At 38.2% G+C, this 22,026-nt stretch overlaps 1 protein-coding gene across 1 annotated transcript; it reads right to left on the bottom strand.

The window, feature by feature from the left end:
• Positions 1-670: 670 nt before the first annotated feature.
• LOC122544258 (hepatic and glial cell adhesion molecule-like) lies at positions 671-20,467 on the bottom strand. Its single transcript, XM_043683335.2, has 5 exons — positions 20,367-20,467; positions 17,256-17,567; positions 14,504-14,770; positions 13,440-13,569; positions 671-1,679 (listed from the first exon to the last, which is right to left on the bottom strand). Exons 1-5 carry the CDS (start codon positions 20,464-20,466, stop codon positions 1,676-1,678), a joined length of 813 nt encoding a protein of 270 aa, XP_043539270.2. The 5' UTR covers position 20,467; the 3' UTR covers positions 671-1,675.
• Between the last annotated feature and the right edge of the window lie 1,559 nt (positions 20,468-22,026).

Here is a 22,026-nt window from a genome sequence, read left to right on the forward strand (position 1 = left end):
CCTGTCTGTGCCGCAAAATTTAGACTGATTCTAATAATAAAAAAATCAATTTACAGTATCTTACATGAATTCATGCAGTTTTTGAGCGAAATAAATTGTAAATCTGCGAGTACAAATTCACCCTACAAACTTATATGTGTATGTGTGCATGTGGCTGTGTATGTGTGTGGGGGGTGTGAGTGTCTGTGAGACAGTGGGTGAATGTGTGTGAGTGTGAGTATAAATCGGGAAATGTCTGTGAGAGGGTGCATGTGTGCGTGTGTTTGTGTTTGTGTGTGAGAGAGAGAGTGTGTGTGAGACAGTGTGTGAGAAACAGTGTGTGTGAGAGTGTGTGTGAGAGAGAGAAAGGTTAGATTAGAATCAGGCTAAACATTGTGGCACAGACAGTATCACACAGGGGAGCTCACGCCTTCAATACATTATCTAGGCTGGCAGACACCAATTGTTGAAGTTCACTTGAGAATGTAACTTTGAAAAAATGTTTTGTGATTTACATATGAAAGAACTGTAAACAACATGGTCATTCTAACAGATGAGAGACTTAACAAACAATCCAGGTCTTTTCAATATATAATTTCAGTTACATCACACTGTAAACGTTTGCTATAAGTTCTGTATCTTACAATCTTATACTCCACGACACTTGATGAAGGAGTGGCGCTCAAAAAGCTAGGGCTTCCAATTAATCCTATTGGACTATAACCTGGCGTTGTATGATTTTTAACTTTGTACACCTCAGTCCAACACAGGCATCTCTAAATAATGCACAGTTAGTACATCTTGCTAAACGTTTGGTTCTAATTATGTTTCCACAATAATAGTCTATGTTTTATTGTTGGCATTGCAGAAATACACCGAAAAGGCAAACAATTTCTGGCAAAGAAGGCAGTGTTCATTCTCATTAAACATGTGCTGCATTTTAAAAATCTATACTCTCATAGCGTGGGGTAGAAATTCCAATCAATCCTGACCACTGACATGAAAGCATTTATATTGATATAAATGAAACAAAGTTGACATTGAACATAACATTTGGATCTTTTTGTAATGAACAAATAATGGAAACTCGCAAATACACATCGCTGCCATCATATGATGGGTGATAACTTAGCAAATAGCGGGTGAAGAAGATAATACTGACTACCTTGTAGCAAAGGCCAAGCTGATGTTACGAATAGGCGTTAGAAATTGAAATTAACAATCATTACTGTTGCAAAGTATAACCCAATTGTGTTGAACACCAGATGAGAATGTCACGCAACATGCGACTTGCGTTGCATTTTGGATGGAAAAGCCTTCCTACAGATCATGTAGGATTGCAGCAATGCTTCAGAGCACTTCCTAATTTAATTTGAATCTTCTGGGTTCTTGGTTGTGCTGAGAGATGGTATGGGGCCATAATTTCTGCTTGTGAATTCCGTGCAGTACAATTCATATTCAAGAGCAGAAACATGAACAAGACATCAATAGGCGCATTCTTTTATCTCCCCACTGACAACACAATTTAATGTGACTGCTCCAGATGTTTCGAACTGTCAACGACAAGCATTTAATTATTATTCAGTGTCAGCCAAATTTCGATTAACATGATGTTGAATAATCTCCAGGAGATGCCTATTGCATAGGAAATATACGTGTTTATTTCAAACTTCTCCATTTCGATTAGATTCGCATTCTACCTGCAAAAGAAATGGAAGACTGACTAAGGTCTAAGAGAATCACGGCAGTTATATTACATTGCAAATTTTCAGAATGCAGCCTTTCTAATATTGAGATCAAACACTCACTTACCAGCACAAAGGCTATTTTCTCAGTATTCCTTTTTACGTGCAAGAAAATTTTGATTAACGTCGCCCACGCAAGTGTAATTGCTGCGAAAATTAGTGGGGATGTATAGGACATACTATTTTCTCAAAATAATTGTTGTACCATGTCACAAATCCTTATGCCTGGCCACGATAATGAACGGAGGAACAACAGGTCATTTGTTGGGAGCAATACGGTGGCTCAGCGATTAGCAATACTGCCTCGCAGCACCAGGGATACGGATTCAACTTCAGCCCTGGACAACTGCCTGATTGGAGTTTGCACAGTTTCCCCGTGTCTGCCTCAGTTTCCCCCGGGTGCTCCGGTTTCCTCCCACACTCCAAAGACGTGTCAGACAGGTGAAATCTCCATTCTAAATTGTCCATAGCATTCAGGGATGTGTAGGCTCGCTGCATTAGTCATGGGAAATGCAGGGGAACGCGTATGGGTGGGATACTCTTCGGACGTTCAGTGTGGACTTGTCCAGACCAAATGACATGTTTCGACACTGTACAGATTCTATCATAATTATTGACTCACGGAAAAAGCGTGATTTTACTCACTTGCCTTGCATTTATTTCCAAACAATAATTGCCATGAAGAAGTTGGTTCTGAGCGTAGTATTGAACCTTTCCACTCAATTTATGGCTGTTACGGTGGGATTAATGGAATTTTAACAATGCAACAACGACTGAATAATACTATAATACGAGGTGAGGCCCATATGTGTTTTAGAGGTGAACACTTTCGGTACTGTTCCTATGAATCTGCTGCGCTCATACTTCCATGTGCAAGACGTATGAAATTAGAAATGAAGTGGCTAAAGAATCCTGGTCAGTTGCTGCAATATGTGCTGTCAATTGCACTTAAAGCAATGTATTCTGTTCCTCTCTTCATCCTGACAACGTGTGTAACCCCACATTTCCCCATAGTTAATTCAATTGTCAATTTTTAACCCATTTGTTTAAATGTTTTTTTTTCATCTTCGCCCATGAAATCCCTATTACTTTCATTCATTCACAAACTCGGTTGTTGAATATTGTGTAGTCGCTTTCCTCATCCAGGTCATTAATAGAAAACATAAATAATTGTGACACATCTCTGTCCTTGTGGACATCATGAGTTACTGATTGCCACTCTGAAAATGGTTAACTTATCAAACGTGCGCTCTGGTATTAAATTGCCATTTTTGTATCCATGTCAGTATGCTTATTCCAACACCATGGGCTTTTATCTTGTTAAGTGGCCCAATATATGCTTCCTTATCGAACGCCTTTTGAAAATTAAAGCACACTACATCAATTACTTTCCAGTTGTCTATTCTGCTCCGTACCATCACAACTCATTCTAGTAAATTTGTCAGGGGCATTATCCCCTTCACAAAACTTTGCTCACTCGGTTTGATTGCATTATGTACATCTAAATGCTTTCCTGTAACATCCATTATTATATGCTTTAAAATTTTGCCTGAATACATTTTAAGCTCGCCGACATTTGGTTACTGGTTTGGAGGCCCCTTCCATTTATCAAAATGTACAAATTTGTTAGTAGGGACAACGGAGATAGTTGCAGGACATAAAACCATTTTAATCTTCTATTCAATTCAATACCATGACGACTGGACGCATTTTATCTGAAGTTCGTCTCCTCTGTAGCTCTCTCTCTAATGTCTTTGTCTCTGTTGAAGAACACCAATAACGTTACGACTCTTGCTTTCCCCAGGCTAGTGACTGCACCATTTTTTGTCTTCAACTCTGTTCAAAAGGTAGCAATTTTATTGTTTAAACTGCCCCAGCTATTTCGATTCTCTGACGTGGAAGAAAACATTATCTTGTGACATAAACTGTGGACTTCATATGCTTTATGGCAAGCCTTGCTTACTTGTTTGCTATTTGTTCTGGCCCAGTAGCTCGAGGGTTTGTAGTTAAAACTAAATTCTAAGCAATTTCATAGCTATGTTAATTTATTTTCCAAGGTTGTTGAGAACTGGTTACAAACAGAGTTGGCTTTGTGGACTACCACTTGACTTCTTTTAATTTTATATTTTTGTACAATAAAAACAAAATCGACTCATCAAAGTTTGTTGGATGCTCTTGAAACTGTGACTTTATTATTAATTTATCAGAATTGAAAAATATGGCTGAGAGGGACATCTTTAAATTTCAGTTTTCACTGAGTGGAGTCGTCCTGTGAAATGCTTGGAAATGGTTATATAGATTCTGAGAAGGTAAGCGTATAATGTGGATTCAGTTACCTCATGTTGAGCAGTTTCTGTAACTGTGAGAGGAGAAGTGTCAAGATAAAACCATGAAAATGGAACCTCAGGCTAAGTACATTTAAGCATAGATGTATCAGTCTTTCCCAAAGAGGTATCGGCGTGTTGTCTGAAAAGTAACTTACATCTTACTGAGGAGTTAATTTTGGATGCGAGTGGCATTTTGGGAATAGTAACTGTGCTTTGAGTTAAATGAAACAGCTGTGTTGTTAGTTTTCAATACACAGACTTTTTTTTGGATCTGTGTATTCAAGCTGTCATTGTGTGCTTAAAGATAACTTAGAATCATTCTAAATAAGATTTTATGCAGACCATAAGACGATAAGATATATATGTACATTTAAGCCATTCGGCCCATCGAATCTGCTCCACCTTTCAATCATGGCTGATACGTTTCTCCATTCCATTCTCCTACGTTTTTCCCATAACAACGGATACATTTGACAACCAATGTCCTCAGCCAGGATTCTGTCTGGTATCCAATTTGTTTGAGTAATAACATCAGGGCTGTTCATTAGAACATACACCATACAACTGTACAGCACGGTACAGACACTTCAGCCCTTGATGTTGTGCCAGCCTTTTATCCTTCTAATATCAGACTAAACAATATGCCCTTCAGTGTACTATCTTCCATGTGCCTATCCATAACGTATCTGTCACTTCTACCAATGCCAGAAGTGCATTTTGTGCACCCACCACTCTCTGTGTAAAGAACCTACCCGTGACATCTCTCTTAAAACTTCCTCCAATCACCTTAAAGTTATGTTCACTCTTAACAGACTGTTCCACCATGGGAAAAAGATATCTGGCTATGCACTTTATATATGGCTCGCAACATCTTGCACACATCCATCAAGTCACCTCTCATCCTTCTTCTCTCCAATGACAAAAGTTGACTCCCTCAAACTTTCTTCATAAGGCATGCCCTCCAGCCCAAGCAGCACCCTAGCAAGTACCCTCTGCAAACTGCCTAAAGCTTCCACGTCTTTCCTTTAATGTGGCAAACATAACTGAACAAAATATTCCGAGTTTGGTCGAACCAGGGCTTGATAGAGCTGTAGCATAATCTCGTAGCTCTTAAACTCAATATTCCTGCTAACGAAAACCAACATACCATACATCTTCCTAACAATCTGATCAACTTGGGTGGCGCCTTTGAGGGATTTATGGACATAGACCCCAAGATCACTTTGTTTCTCTACACTGACAAGAGTCCTGCCTTTAACCCTGTATTCTGCATTCAAGCTTCACACTTTTCCAAGTTGAACTCCATCTGTCACTTATCAGCCCAATTCTGCATCATGTCGATGTCCTGTTTCAACCTACACTATCCACAACTCCACCAACCGTCATGCAATCAGTAAACGTCCTTACCAATCCTTCCATTTTCTCATTCAATCATTACGAAGATCAGAGATCCCAGAACAGATCCCCGAATAACACCACTGGTCACCAAGCCCCGGCTGAATACTTTCCATCTACCAGCACCCTCTGTCTTTTAGGGGCCAGCTTATTCTGTATTGAGACAACCATATTTCCCTGTACCTCATGTCACCTTACTTTCTGAATGAGCCTGCCATGGGAACTTTATTAAACACCTTGCTAAAATCCACATGCACCACATCCACGGCTCTCCCTTTATCAATGTGATTTGTCACATCTTCAAGGAATTTAGTAAGGTTTGTTAGGCATGACCTGCCCCTCATAACGCCATGCTGACTATCTCTAATCAAAGTTTGGTTTTCCATGTAATCATAAATCCTGTGACTCAGAATCCTATCCAATACTTTGCCCACCACTAACACAAGACTGACTGCTCCCTTACTACCACGAATATCCCTATGCCTTTTCTTGAACAGGTAACATTTGTCACCCTCCAATTATCTGGCACTAATCCGGTGAAAAGTGAGGATGCAAACATCATCGCCAAAGGCCCAGTAAAACTTTCTTTTCTTCCTGTAGTCTCCTATGTTTTCTCAAGTTTGGCCCAAGGGATTTATCTATCCTTACTTTTTTCAAATTTTTCAGCACATCCGCCTTCTAACACAAGCTGTCCTAGCCCTTGTTCACTCTGTCTTCAGAAAGGTCAAGTTCCCTGTCAGTCGTGAATACTGAAGCAAACGATTAATTAAGGACCTCTGCTACATTCTCCAACTCAAGGCACAAATTCCCTCCACTATCCCTGAGCGGCACTACCCTCACTCTCGCCATCTTCTTGTTCCTCACATAAGTGTAGAACGCCTTAGAGTAGCTTTTTTTTCTTAATCTTAAACGCAAAAACGTTTTCATGCCCCCTTCTAGCTTCAGTTACTTCCTAGCTACCTTGTAGCCATCTAAAGGTCTGTCTGATCATTGTCTCCACAACCTTAAGTAAGCTTCCTTCTCCCTCTTGACTAGATATTTCACATTCCTTGTCACCCAAGATTCTTTAAACTTATCATCCCTTCCTTCTCTCAGTGGGAATGCCTCTCCAGCATTATCTGCAAGTGCTTCCTAAACAACCTCCGTATGTCGTGCATTTACCTGAGAACGTCTGTTTCCAATTTTGACACCTCAGTTCCTGCCTAATAGCATTGTAATTCCCCCTCCCCAATTAACTATTTTCCCATACCTTTGCTCCCTCTCCATGAGTATCATCATTACAACCTCAATATTCATTCTATTCATTTTGCTTATGCTAGTATATTTTTCTTTAAGGTTGGTTCTCTATTCACTAAAGAATAGTGAGTATAGTACCTAAGTGGTGCTTATTTTTCATTAATAAGAGAAGCCTTCCTTCTCGGGAAATGTAGCTATATTTAGGTAAGTACACCAAAACTATGCATAGTATTCTCCCAGGTTCAGTTTTACCAATGCTTTATATGATGTTTGCAAAGTTTCACAATTCATACGTTAGATTTCTCTTGAAATGAAAATTAACATTCCGTTTGACTTCTTGATATGTTTTTCCTGCTCTTGTATCATAAGATATTGTGTTTCCTGAGAAACACACCAAATTCATTCTGCTACAAATTGTTTCCGAACTGAGAATATTACGTTGCTACCATCTAGAGTTCAGAAGATAATTAAGACAGAATGAAAAATTAGAAGCAAGGTATTGCATATGCTGATGTAAAAGAGAACATAAAATACTGGAAAAACACAGGAGGTCAACCAGTATCTGTGGCTAGAGAACACTGCGAAAAAGAAGGACCAGGACCATTTAAATAGTAAGTGCTTCTGGAACAAAAAAGCAAGTGCAGTGTTAGTGGTATTAAGAGATGATAGAAATGAAGAGTACATGTTAAGTAGTCATTTACCAAAAAAGAATAATTCAACTCTGTTGACACCAAACCCATAGAAGCAAGAAAATTAACTATGGGGTAACCAAAATGAAGGATATATGTTTTTCTTCTGAAGCTGTTGACTAAACATTGAGTCATGAAGACTGTAATAGTTCTGAAAGAGGTTGATGCGATTAATGCAGGCAGCATTTTCCAATGTGAGATGTATGGTTTTGAACCAATATGACTGTCTTTCACTCAAAATATCATAAAAATATTGTAGGGTCCCCTGCTTGGATTTCTGAAATATTGTCTGGAGCCTTCTGGTGCAAGCTCTTATGCACTTAAGTTGGCTTTCTTCACCTCCTCATATGCCTCAGGTACCTTTTCTTATCGTGATGCAACTACCTCACTAGCTCTACCTCCAAGCTTTGTTTGGATCAACAAAACCCACATGGTCACTGGCCACTCTGTTTGTTTAGCCACTTCTGAAATGAGATGAAAAAGAATTCTACATACCTCTCATTAAATTTAGGCAATACATGCATATATTTAAACTAATTCTCACCAGGCCTTTGGATATCGTGGTTTTGCTCATCCTCACTCTCTTCCTCACTCAGCTGAACTTCAGCAATCACCGCCATCCTTTTAAGTTGACTCTCCTAAGTTCCAATTTCTGAAGTTCAAATTCCCTCTATTTCTTCCTTTCCTCTCTCTCCTTCTCTCTCTCTCTTCTATTCTATTTTTATCTTCTGTCTCACTCTACACCTCTTTGTCATCTTGTTCTGTTGAAGGGATTCGTTCTTTTTCTCTTCCCGCGGCTTTTAATTGTAATTCAAACTCGTAAATTTCCTTTACTCTTTCCTTGTCTTTGTCCCTAACTCAAGCTGCTTCATGCTCAATTGATTTTTTTGCCATCTATAAGGATTCCAAGGCATTTCAAGCAAACTTAAATGATAAGCTGTCGCTATAATTATCTCTCCTTTCCTCTCAGAACAAGGCAGCTCCAATTCCAGCAATGTAGCCTTATTCACCTTTTGTAAAACCCCAAAGTCACCTCTTCCACACCCAGAAAACTCCTTGTGATTGAAAGAACCATTACTATCCCAAACAATAACCAAAATATACGCCCTGAACAAAAGACACTAACAACTATCACTCGATGCCTTCGACTGCAGAAACCTTAATCCCAAATCGGAATTACTTTTTAAAATCCAATCTGCTATCGACCAGGCCAGATCCCCTCAAAACATTTCAATAAGGAAGCCCAAGCCCTGTCTTTTCTAATTGCTTTGTGTAGGTGTTGTGTGGATATTCCAGGATTGGAGCAGCTCGTCAAAGGCCCTCAATTTTAAACAAAATAGAATTTATTTGCAGAGTACTGAATGTAACACGAAATAAAGAGGTCAGATTAGAGAATAACTTAACCTACCGGAAAACACAACAGATAATCCCAATGTATTTATGTTTTTCCAAATGCTTGCATCAGTCGACATTTCACCCCTTTGGAAAATCATGCACAGATTCTTTACAGGACAGAAGTCAGAGAGATTCGGTATGTAACACCAAATTAGATGTGTAAAATCAGCTGTACAAGAATTAAGAATGCTCTAAATTCTATCAAAATTTGAGACAATTAATTTATAATATAGCAGCTGTTGCATTACTATGCACATGACGTAACAGGAAGCTACGAGTTGAAAAAAAGTGGTGGCACTAACAGGAAGACAGAAGGTTGACTTGAAAAAATTGGCATTTAATTAAATAGTGTTTTGCACCCAAAAAAAATGTTCCAAAGCCAAAGCAAAACATTCAGTTCCAATCTATTGTTGAGACGTGGTTCATGTACGATTAAGTGAAGGAGATTTTGAGATGTTTTCCATAATACTCCCAATCATACATTTCATATAGCTATCCTAACCTTTTTGGCAGGTCCGAACGGGAACTTTAAAGTCTTGGTTGATCGTTTCAAAATATCATATATGTGCAGTTTGATGGAAATTGAGAGCTTTAAACAGAACACTTATTGTTTTCATCGATCAAACTAATTTTTAGCATTGTATCTTCACTCTACCTGGAGCAACTGAAAGTGTTTGGTGCAGAGCAGAGTTTCTTCTATAATTTATCACTGTCGTATATTCTATGTGGTAATAGTATTTAAGGAGTACATTTCATTTTATGCATAGCACGTAAAACCACAAGGAGAGTCACATATGGCCAGATCATAAATGATAATGCCAGGTAAATATCATAATATATGGAATTTTGAGTGCTCCTAGGGTCATTGAGCAAATGTCTATTTCCATATTCACGTTTATTAATGAACACTGGGTTTTCACTTTTGAAAGTGCAGTCTGCTTTATTGTCGTTGACTGCATAATTCAAACACATTGATACCCAGTATAAGGTTGAGTGTGCCGTCCTTCCATGTAAAGGAACCTACATGTGGTAAGAGAGTAGTCACTCGTACTTGCAAACAGAAAAAATCTATATCCTGGGTCTTTTTCAACTTAACATAATAGACAGACGTGTGTTGTTGCAACAACCAAATACAATCAGACTGCATCGTTATTTTTTCCCTAAAAGCACTTAACTATTAGTCTTTTCCTATGCCATATCAAAGTTGCCTCAAATCCAATTGCAGTGATGTACATTATTTCCTCAGACAGCCGAAAAGATTTTGTCACTTTATTTCCCTTCTTGAGAAAGTCCTCTTGAGTGCAATTCAGATAGAAAAAATAGATAGATAGGTAGATGGATAGATAGATAGATAGATAGATAGATAGATAGATAGATAGATAGATAGATAGATAGATAGATAGATAGATAGATAGATAGATAGATAGATAGATAGATAGATAGATAGATAGATAGATAGATAGATAGATAGATAGATAGATCGATCGATCGATCGATCGATAGATAGATAGATCGATAGATAGATCGATAGATAGATAGATAGATAGATAGATAGATAGATAGATAGATAGATAGATAGATAGATAGATAGATAGATAGATAGATAGACAGACAGACAGATAGACAGACAGCTGTTATGTATATGGCTTTAAAACAAAAGCTGTCACATTGGTGTCACATTGGTGCAGATCAGCGAAGTTGAACGTAACAGAATCAATTGAATATCACGGACAACAATAAAACTGCAGAAGATATTATAGACCCTTACAATAGGTGTATTTAATGATAATCTTCATACTAATACGCAGTGGCAACTAAAACTGTGGAATTCCAAAATGCATTACATGCCAGTTGAATGGTGTTTTGGTGATGAGTTTGCTTTTGAAAAATATTCAAAGTAAGTTAGTAAGTTTGATATTAGGGACTCTAAAAAAGAGCAATTAAAATCAACAGATTTTATCGTTGCATTAAGCTTGATATTGAAGCTGAGCCAGTCAATTGAGCCAAGCAATTGATCAAATTGCTTGTGACCAAATACATATTTAGCTATTGAAATGAAATGTAAAACGCCGAGGATATCTAATAAACAATCGATTCCAAGCAAACTTTGGTTATATTCGAGGGAATTATATTGAATATTTACTTGCTGTCTATCATGTGCTTTCCGAATTCAGCCAGCAGATGTCATTCTTGGAACCAATCTATTAAAATTCATACGCACAGATTGAACAAAAACACTTTCTGAGCTGACAGAACAAAGCCTTCTCTTGTTAAGTTTTATTTATTTTCTCGTATGGTTATTAAATACTAACGGAGTAATAAAGCCACAGAAACATTAATCTTTCAGGACAATCTTGTGATACTTTGTAGCAACATGCAACAATGCTATAATGATGATTCATGTTGCCTATGGAATTTATTCATGACACCATTAATATTTCTAGCCAAAAAGGTCATATAAGTTATTGAAACAGATACAACTTCTGTCAGTTGTCAATAAGCTTAACTCATTATACTTACAGTGCAAACAGGAAAAAGAAATTGTTCATTTTCTCTTAACTTCTGTGAAGCGGTGACCACGATTCCATCTAATCCTGTCAGTTCATTACTCAACCCCACTCATGCATCATATTTTCATTGCAGATTTTTCTCCTCTACCAATCCGTCTGATTGCAAATACCCATTCATAACGTTGACGATGAGAAAACCTTATTTTCATGCTGTATATACCAGTGAGTCCATTCATTTTCACGACCACATAGTCTTCAAATTCCACAGAAATGTTATCTCATGATTTCTGGTATCAAGGAATACTGAATTCATGGTGCCATATTTCCAAGTTAATTACCATATACAACAAATGGACAAACGTTCAACGAGGCTACACCCTACAACGAGGCAGGTCGTGCCTCACAAACCTTGTTGAATTCTTTGAGAAGGTGACTAAGGAATTGGACGAGGGTAAAGCGGTAGATGTGGTGTATATGGATTTTAGTAAGGCGTTTGATAAGGTTCCCCATGGTAGGCTACTGCAAAAAATACGGAGGTATGGCATTGAGGGTGAGTTGGAGGTTTGGATTAGGAATTGGCTGGCTGGAAGAAGAGGGTAGTAGTTAATGGTAAAGGTTCATCTTGGAGTGCAGTTACTAGCGAGTTCCGCAAGGATCTGTTTTGGGACCATTGCTGTTTGTCATTTTTATAAATGACCTGGAGGAGGGGCTAAAAGGTTGGGTCAGCAAGTTTGCGGATGATACGAAAATCGGTGGAGTTGTTGACAGTGAGGAAGGATGTGTCAGGTTACAGCGGGATATAGATAAGCTGCAGAGCTGGGCAGAGAGGTGGCAAATGGAGTTCAATGTAGGTAAGTGTGAGGTGCTTCACTTTGGTAAGAGTAACAAAAAGATGGGGTACTGGGCTAATGGTCGATTACTTGGCAGTGTGGAAGAGCAGAGGGATCTTGGTGTCCATGTACACAGATCTCTGAAAGTTGCCACCCAGGTAAATAGTGCGGTGAAGAAGGCATACGGCGTACTGGCTTTTATTGGTAGAGGAATTGAATTCCGGAGTCCTGAGATCATGTTGCAGTTGTATAAGACTCTGGTGCGGATGCATCTGGAGTATTGTGTGCAGTTTTGGTCGCCATACTATAGGAAGGATGTGGAGGCACTGGAACGGGTGCAGAGGAGGTTTACCAGGATGTTGCCTGGTATGGTAGGAAGATCGCATGATGAAAGGCTGCGGCACTTGGGGCTGTTTTCATTGGAGAAAAGAAGGTTTAGGGGTGACTTGATAGAGGTGTACAAGATGATTAGGGGTTTAGATAGGGTTGACCATGAGAACCTTTTTCCACGTATGGAGTCAGCTATTACGAGGGGGCATAGCTTTAAATTAAGGGGTGGTAGGTATAGGACAGATGTTAGGGGTAGATTCTTTACTCAGCGAGTCGTGAGTTCATGGAATGTCCTGCCAGTAGCAGTGGTGGACTCTCCCTCTTTATGGGCATTTAAACGGGCATTGGATAGGCATATGGAGGATGGTGGGCTAGTGTAGGTTAGGTGGGCTTGGATCGGCGCAACATCGAGGGCCAAAGGGCCTGTACTGCGCTGTATTTTTCTATGTTTCTATGTTTCTAAACCCTCTGTTGAAGAGTAAATCATCTACCTTTGATAGGATGTTATCATTTGAAATCAAGTAGTGATTGTTAAATTATTGCTTACATGTCGACGTTAGTCGGGTTATAATTGAAAAATATTCCAGCAGCAAATTTTGAACAAGTTTTCATTTAGGACAGGAAATCGGCTCAGCCAACATCAAATAATTTGGATGTCAGTTTACCTTAAATAAATAGCACACTAATATTATCCACACCTCTTCAAGTGAGCTAAATTGTCTAATTATGAACAAATAAGATGATTTAAAATGTACACAATGATGCAAGCGTTCATTGATTTTTTTTTTTACAAATTGTAATCTGAAACGTCCATATTCAATCTTATCAGTTTGTTGATAGGGTGTAAATTAGACAGATATCTATGATGCTGTGAAACCACAAATATAGTTATATGATGCTGCAAGAGATATTGGTTACTGCCATTGCACAGCCAGTTTTACTCTAAACATATTACTGCTATGCATGACCAACCAGTACTAATAAAAAGAATATTATCACTTACCTTTCTTCTAGAGGGCGACACATTTTTTTTTTAATAATGAGAATGACTGTTCCCAACACTGCTATACAAGAAACCACGGCGATTATTGTAAACACGTTGTACGAGATCCGACATTCCAAACTGTCTTCACCTATATGACAATCAGAATCAATAGTCAAACAGAAGCAATATGTTTTCTCAATATTAAATACATTCAAGAAGCACTGTTGACCAATGTTAACGGTCAATAATTATGATGCATTTCAAACAATTTTATGTCTCGACTGAGCCAAACACTAAGAGAAAATACCGCTTGTGTCTCTCCTTTAACTGAAATACAATTGGTCATCTCCTCAGGCTTTGAAATCCGTGGAAGACAGATTAAGAATTTCCAAATTCAGAATAATTTTTTTCCGCTATTCAAATAGTTTAATTTCAAAAGTCAAATCCGATCTATTTGAAATGGTCTATTAATTTGTTACCAACCTTGGATCCGGTCTCATACGAAAGCAAATTGCTCCAAACTCATACCTATCATAATTGTACCTTCAGTAAAAAAAATTCTGTTGGAAAATCAATTGTCTATCATTCTCTCTACAAAAGCACAAGGGAAACAAATTATTTTTAAAATCAACATGTTATTTTCTGTTCTCTTAACTTCACTTAATTCTCCGAAACTTGCTATTGTTGGCAAGGTCGGCCTCTACCAGACTTCCAAAGATATTATGAGCAAATGTTAGTGTTTCTTCTAGGCCATGAGTATTTTCGTGTTACAATTCGGCCATTTTGCTGCATGAGTGCATTTTCTGGCTGGTACTGGATACTCGCACCATCTTCTGCTGAAGAAACCCTTACCTACGTCAGCTGAGGCCTACAAAAATCTAAAAGTATTATCTTTGTTAGTTTTAATATGTAAGGTCCACGTGCCAAATGTTTTAGATACTGCAAATTTTAATTCTATGTTCTGAGCGTTCTTTTTAAGATGCTTCATGTTATAAGCATCACATATTGCGTTCCATGCATAAAGTATCATTCTTCTGCCACAAATTCAACAAGGTACCTCACAAACATTAGTTAATACTTACCCACTAGTGTCCGTGAAGTTTCTCTTTGGTTGATGCTGTTTCGAACTGTGCATTTGTAAGTTCCACAGTCCACGTTGGTAAAGTTTTGAATGTATAAGCTACTATTGTCTTTTGTTAATATAAACCTAAGGTTTGATGGCAGCTCTTGGTTGTTCTTCTGCCAGGAATACTGAGGAAATGTCCCTTCACTAATTTTACAAAACAGCGCCAGGGCATGTTCAGTCAAGTCATCTTGGTAAATGGCAATTTTAGGAGAAGACACTGGAACTGCAAAATAAAAACAATTCATCTTTCAATCACTTAGCTTTCTCCTCGATTGTAAGCCGAGTATTTATCAATGATATTTTTTCAGTAGCAGATAACAAAGTGGACATTCCCTTATTTCACTTTAGTTAGCAGAGATATATTGTACAACACTTGTAAAAACGAGTCAATGCTTAAATATTTATTACATTTCAAAATACAAATTCAAGATTAAGAACAACCAAGGTTGTTGTTAACAATTATATCATGAGTGGAACAAAAGCAATCGGTGGATGTTTCTGCTCTCGAATTTGCATGTGCGCTCTGGATCAATCCAATGATTCGTTTAACCAAATTTAATGAATGAAAAAAGTTATAATTCCTCGACTTAGAGCCAGGGCAGTGCTAAATATCCAGTGGCAACCTTTTTTTTTGAGTGGTGTGGTGACATGACAGGCAAATTTGGTGCAGCCGAGTTTCAGTCACCTTCTGACACTTTTTGGCAAATGTCGTTGCACCTCTGAGCAATTTGAACACTGGGGCAATATTACGTTTGTGCATCAAACTTTTATATTTTATGGTTTATTGGAGCAATTGAAGTCTCCATTCAAGTTATGAGCGGAGAATATGGTAACACTGCAAATAAGCACCAAAACTTGCAGTTGCCGTTCCTGGTTATCCTTCAAGTGACATTTCCAAACTTCCACTAAAAAAATAATGAAATATGTTCATGCAAGTGTTTGCAAATTATTTCAAAACGTGTTTATTCTCAGATGTCAATCAACATTCTAGGAATATTTACTTAGGCTTGACGGCCTGTGGTTTGCAATGAATGACAGAAGCACATAACAGTTAGGGGACAGAAAAAGTGTATTGACTCCTCAATAACACATGAACGCATAAAGCTTTATAGCATCGTGCTCACGTTTTTTTTTAAATATAATCCTGCATTTTTTTTGCTTGTTGTCGTCAGAATTTATACTTCACTGCCTCAAATTCATTGCCGTCAGCCTTCTTTCAATCACTACTCCTCGTGTATATGTCTATTTCTTCCACTCAGTTTTCCTACTTTTACAAATCGTTTTATAACTGTGCTATATAGTTCGCAATCTGTTTAAAAATGGGATTGTTTAACCGAATCCATCCTGTTCAGATCCTTATTGATTGAAATACTTTGTCAAATTTCCTTTTAACCTTCAATTCTTCAAGAGAAACAGTTCAAACTGCTCTGAATATTCTTCACAGATGAACTGTCTCATTCCTTTTCTTTCCTGTATTCATTTCTGTCCTGTATTCACACCTTTCCCACAATGTGCACTCCCCCCCCCCCCCCACCAGCACAGTGCACAATACTGAAACTGAAACTTAAATAACATCGTTTGTATGCCCGTGACCATCTGACTGTTTTTATTCGACATAGTCCTATTTATAAAGCCAAAAATACAGATCACTCATCTCGATCTTTCCTGTGATTTATAATAAATATCCAGATCTATCCAACGCTAGATGTAATTTGCAACACTGATTTTATTTAATGCCATTTCTCCACGCTCTTTTTACCGAATTGCAACACTGAGAAAAACATACCATGAGCTAGCAGTTGCCTGCATCTTTAATGTATCACCCTGTTCCCTGGCCAACATCTCTGTCTCAGGCTTGCTGCAGTCCTCCAGCAAAGCTCAGCGCTTGCTGGAAGAACAACATCTCATTTCCTCTGGGGGACCCTCTAGCCCTCTGGACTCAATATTGAGTTCAATAATTTTAGCGTCTGAAATCCCTGAAGTCCTGGCCCCCTATCACATACACCAAGCCTTGTTATCACATAGATTGCGATTACACACTACCCATTGTTCGCGACTAGCAGTCTCCATTAAAAGCTATTCAGCCTCCCAGCCAGAGCATTGTCGACTCCGTTGACTGTCCAACTGTTCTTCCCTCTCTTTGGTGTCTATCCATTCCGATCCTTACACCACCCCCAACAATATTTTCTGCACGTTACTCTAAATTATCCTTGCTATCATTAATTCTGAGGAATGGTCACAGGACCTTAAATATTAACTTTGATTTCTCTTCACAGATGCTGCCAGACCTGCTGAGTTTTTCCAGCAGCACTTTTTTGTTTCTGAAACACCGAATTTCTTTGCATTGAACATCATCTGCCAGCTCACCACCCACAACTAAAATATATCAGGCTTCTTCCCATTTCACAGTTGCCATAGACTTGCATCATCCGTAAGTTATGAAGTTGTCAACTTTGCAGGAACAACACTAAGGTTGCGTGCTTAACTGTGGATGTGGCAGGAATAAAACAAAGACATTATGTGCGAGCTGAAATTGAATCTCTGCAGAAACATGAGATGGTCCTACAAATCATTGGTATTGTTAACATGCATGATGCTAACAGGTTCTGTACTTTCATATCCATGAGTTTGAGAATTGATTTCGGAACTCTTGAAAATTATCAGAAGTATCACCTTCCATTTCGTCAAAAGAACATATAATTACTTACCAGAAATAGCTAAATAGACAGATTGAAGTTTTGTGAGGCCATCAACTGCTACTGTGGTTACTTGATAGAAGCCAATGTCCTCGACTTGTAGATTTAAAAGTTTTAGGGAGCAATCAGGGAAGCATTCCACACGGTCTTTATGTCTCCCGAATTTTTTGCAAGGACCATTCTTTGAGCAGGTTATGAATCTTTGCTTGTCCTTATCCCAGGTGATTTTCGTTACTATTCCTTCTTGCTGAATCGTTAATAAAACTGACTTACCCCGGATTCCAGTCACGTTGGTTTCTCTTGCTCTTAATGTAAGTTGATCTGCTGCAGTAAAATAAAACGCGATGATTTAGCATCTCCCACTTCAATTGCTCCACGTTTTCCAAAGTTAGTTTGACTTACGTCCCACTTTCACTCCCTAATTTTTTTTGAACTTTCTGCGTCCCTTTCTCTGTTATGGACACTTATGAATAATTAATTCCTGATCAAAACTTTTTTTTTGTTTTTGATTGTTCATTCTTCTATGTCAACAGCGTTATTTTCTCTATTATTAGACTTCTTTGCAACGTTTGGGGGCTGTTTAATGTAATGCGGAGTTAATGTTCACTCAGCTCGATTTTCCCATAGAATTTCGTAAATCTTCCACTCCAATTTTTTTCACACCTTTTATGCATTCTCGCCCAGAATGAGCCAGGCTATTGTGTGTTCAATTACAAAAGACAACAAATCATATTATTCATGCCACCACTCCGCCTGCAACATTGAGCATGTTCTTTTCATATTTTATATTGTTATTCCAAACCTTTGGCCATGGTTGTTCCAAATTTCACGACGAGTACAGTTGCATAATGCACAACTAATCACAAAACAGTAAGCTTACTATTTCAAGAGGTACTCATTTGGGTCTCGAAAAAAATGGAACTGAATCAGTAGATCAGTCATGAGAGAATTGTATAGCTCGCATCAGAGATTGGTTGAGTGGCACAAATCTCTAATTTTCTATATTCCACCTCCTGTGTTACAGGAACCATTCACAAAATTGCAAACGAAATCTGAAATAACTACAAAAATTAGACAGACATCCGAATCACATACGGTAACTTCGCAAAATATCATCTTTGAAGTATTAAACTTTGAAGTAATATGATTCAACGTTTTTTTTAGATTTCTTTTTCTTTCAAACAGTGCATTACCAATCTGTGTACTTGAATACACGAAAATACAAAGCATTTTCTTTTTATCGCAAAGGTTTTGTGCTCTTCATTTTGTTATGAATTCTCCCAGAAGAAAGTGAGGACTGCAGATGGTGCAGCTCGGAGTCGAAAAGTGTGGTACTGGAAAAGCACAGCCCCTCAGACAGTATCCAAGGAGCAGGAGGGTCGACGTTTCGAGCTCATGCTGGAAATGTTGACTCGCCTGCTCCTCGGATGCTGCATGACCGGCTGTGCTTTTACAGCACCATACTTTTCGACTACGTATTCTCCTGTCAGTGGATGTTTTTATGTCATTCATTTAGTCAACGAAAACTTTGACGATAACTCTCCATTTTTCCCTCCATTCTTGCACAGTTTCGTTTATTATACACTTCATATAACTGAATGTCTTTATCACTTTCTCTTATGGTTCAACTACTTCGCCCCTGCATCAATGCATGCATTTATATTTTCGTATCCGCTGCTCAGATGTGAGGCACTATTATTTAGTAACCAGCGAATTAACGATTAGGAAAGTTGAACGAACTTTAAGGCTTATTTTCTATTTTCAATTTCTCTCATGAAACCAAGAATGATATATTTGTAAATGCTTCAAAGCCTTCTATGCTATTGTAACAGATATAGTGGTGGCACGATGGCTCAGTGGTTAGCACTGCTGCCTTATGGCCCCAGGTTCGATTCCTACTAAATGGTTGTTTCTGGAAAACAATACCTCGAAATTGGCATGGTAATATTTAGTGCCAAATAATGAAGCAATTAAATTTTGGAGATCAATCTTGTGTAATATCCAAAGTGAACTTCGCAAAGCTGTCCATGCTCACTCAAATACATATTAGCGAACATCGTTTTAAGATGCAGAATTAGCGGTTAGCCTTTGCTTCTACACATTGCATTAATTTTATGCTTTACAAAACCTTTCTGTTCCAACTCGTGAAAACTTGTTTCCAGTCAGATTTGCATATGGCTCGCATTGTGGTAGAACATGTGCCACTGAGTACAGCTAAACGGTCTTTGAGCGGTCACTTGACACTGGCCGGATGCAATTATGACGTTCTTTGTGCTGTGATACATTACGTTTATCATGGTTTTGGGTCAAGGTAATAAAAAAATCCTGCATAATGGATTTGTCTTTACTCTCTGATCTGATCTGTTTTTTGAGGCAAGCACTCATGCAAACATGGTTTCTATATAGAGCAGCTGAGGTAATCGGAGCAGTTTTCCTTCATTATGCACTTGTGAGACAGATTTTTTTTTAAAATACGAACATTTTCTGATTTGGAGATGCCGGTGTTGGACTGGGGTATACAAAGTTAAAAATCACACAACTCCAGGTTATAGTCCAACAGGTTTAATTTGAAGCACACTAGCTTTCCGAGCATCGCTCCTTCATCAGGTGATAGCTGATGAGGACGCTCCGAAAGCTAGTGTGCTTCCAATTAAACCTATTGGACTATAACCTGGTGTTGTGTGATTTTTAACATTTTCTGAAATTAACTATGTCACGTGCTTTCTACTTTTCATCCGTATTGAGACAAACCTCTGGAGCATTAAGCTTTGGCCTGTAAATTCTGTGTCAAAAGTGCAGTGACGACTACTGACCAGTCAATCATATTATACAAATGATCGTTTCTAGTTTTCTGTTTGCGATTCTGTTTTTTAATTGCGCCAGAAACAATGGTAAAAATTGAAACGATCACATATTCCCACCAACCTTAACTTTGTTGCTACAAAACCAGTCAAATGTCAAACACCTAGCCATCAACTCTCAGAATTGAAAGTTAAATATTGTTATCCCATGTTTCCGAGGTTCATTGATGCTCAATAATCATACCAATTGAACTTTTTTGGTGAATATTGACTTGTATTTCAACTTCTATTTACCAATCATGGATTGAATTATAGGTCTTACCCCTGAGGACAAGTTGACACAGAAGTATCTTGAAAAGCAGAGTCATTTTTCTGGACAACATCATACACACACTCCCGATGCAAAAACGTGAATACAACATGAACGCTCAATAGCTTGTGTCTTTCGCTTAGCAGACCAGTGCTAATTCTAGTGAGAATTGATATCAGCAGCAGCTTCCGTCAAATACATTGCCATGGTAACCTGCAACCACAAACCAGCAAGTTTCCGGATGAGCATTTGATACCATTGTCGTTGCAGTTAAGTTGGCATTCCTTTTCTCAGAATTAAGTATCTGGAATTTGTATTTAACTATATAGCTAAAAAACTATGGTTTGTTTTTCATTTGTAAAAGTAGCAAAAAAATCTAATCACTGATCACCAATTGAAGGAAATGAAGTATTATTTCGCATGGTAAGAAAAATGACACTGATACCAGGGAGCAGAAAAATAATTTGGTTAGTTTCAAAAAATAAATTAAAAAGTACCTTTGAACATGGTCAGTTTGGTCAACTGGTGCAGCTGTAGAGATATATACGATAGAGGAAATGGATTGCATCAAGCTGTAAACCGAGTACTGCAGAAATTATTAAAAAGCACCTATCATTTGAGATTAAGATGTTATGCTTGTAGCCGAACACATGATTCTTTATTGCTAGAAATTTGGGGCTCATAAATAAAATCAACGACCTTTTCAGGAAGGGCATTCGAGGTAAGGACAGATTCATGCAAGATTTATCTGAATTAAATATCGTTTGCTTACATTTTGTGCGCAAGAGCAGACAACAAGGCAGTGCAAATCTTTAGTTTAAATCAGACAGTGAAGGAGAGCTGAGAGTAACATTTCATTATTAAAATGCTGCTGAGTCGGTGTTAGAAGATTGTAGTTCAACACATTGCCAAAATAAAGGAAAGGGAGGAAGAGGGGGCATTGCCAGAGAGTTATTTTAATATATTTAAAACTGTTACTGGAGACCTAGAATCGGTAAGTGGACCAAGAATCATTGCTTGGTCCTGAGCTGTTATTAAGCTTTAATTTGTCTTAAATCTATGAGGGAATAAATCGTGTCCCTATTAACTGTATTATGAAGTGAAGGCGTGTATGCTACCTTTCAGAGGGGGTGAAAGTTGTTTTGCACTGTGAGCTTACAAGCACCTGTTATATGTCAGCTACCTGTCTCAGAGTGTACTGGACAGCTGAAAATATGCAACATTTGGCTGCGCAACAGATACCTTAGGTTAGCTTGCTATTTTGTCAGCAATTGGAATTTAATCAATCAGTTTAAATTATGCCCCAGGATAGTAAAACCCAATCCAGTTTGAATTTGTTATTTTGCCAACGTCAAACCAATGAGAGGATCCGATATTTGGGGTAAAACGACTCATACATACTCGAAGTTAGATAGAGAGTAAACTGCCATCTGGAGAGAGACTGTCATTCAAAAGACTCTCTATCAAAGGTACCTCTATCATATGAAACATCTTTGCACTAAAAGACCAAAGATGATCCAGGAAAATCATCAGTCAGATGAAGACAGACACCAGCGACAACAGCCACTGTTTGGTTTTGAACTTAAGTTGATGCAATTTTAATACGGATTTTCATGGGAACAGTACAGTATTACAGAGTGGGAAACTGATAACAAGCATTTAAGGGAAAGGA

This window comes from Chiloscyllium plagiosum, unplaced genomic scaffold (assembly GCF_037043375.1).
Source record: "Chiloscyllium plagiosum isolate Xiang-an unplaced genomic scaffold, Cpla_swu_hap1 HiC_scaffold_38, whole genome shotgun sequence".
NCBI classification, from domain to species: Eukaryota; Metazoa; Chordata; class Chondrichthyes; order Orectolobiformes; family Hemiscylliidae; genus Chiloscyllium; species Chiloscyllium plagiosum.

What these genes read in the sequence shown, in the direction of transcription:
- LOC122544258 (XM_043683335.2), bottom strand. Translation starts at nt 20,466, where the DNA reads ATGTTGTATTCACGTTTTTGCATCGGGAGTGTGTGTATGATGTTGTCC. An exon ending in GTGTCAACTTGTCCTCAGGG is followed by an intron (nt 17,568 to 20,366) that starts GTAAGACCTATA and finishes ATTTTACTGCAG; the next exon opens with CAGATCAACTTACATTAAGA. An exon ending in TGTCTATTTAGCTATTTCTG is followed by an intron (nt 14,771 to 17,255) that starts GTAAGTAATTAT and finishes TTTATTTTGCAG; the next exon opens with TTCCAGTGTCTTCTCCTAAA.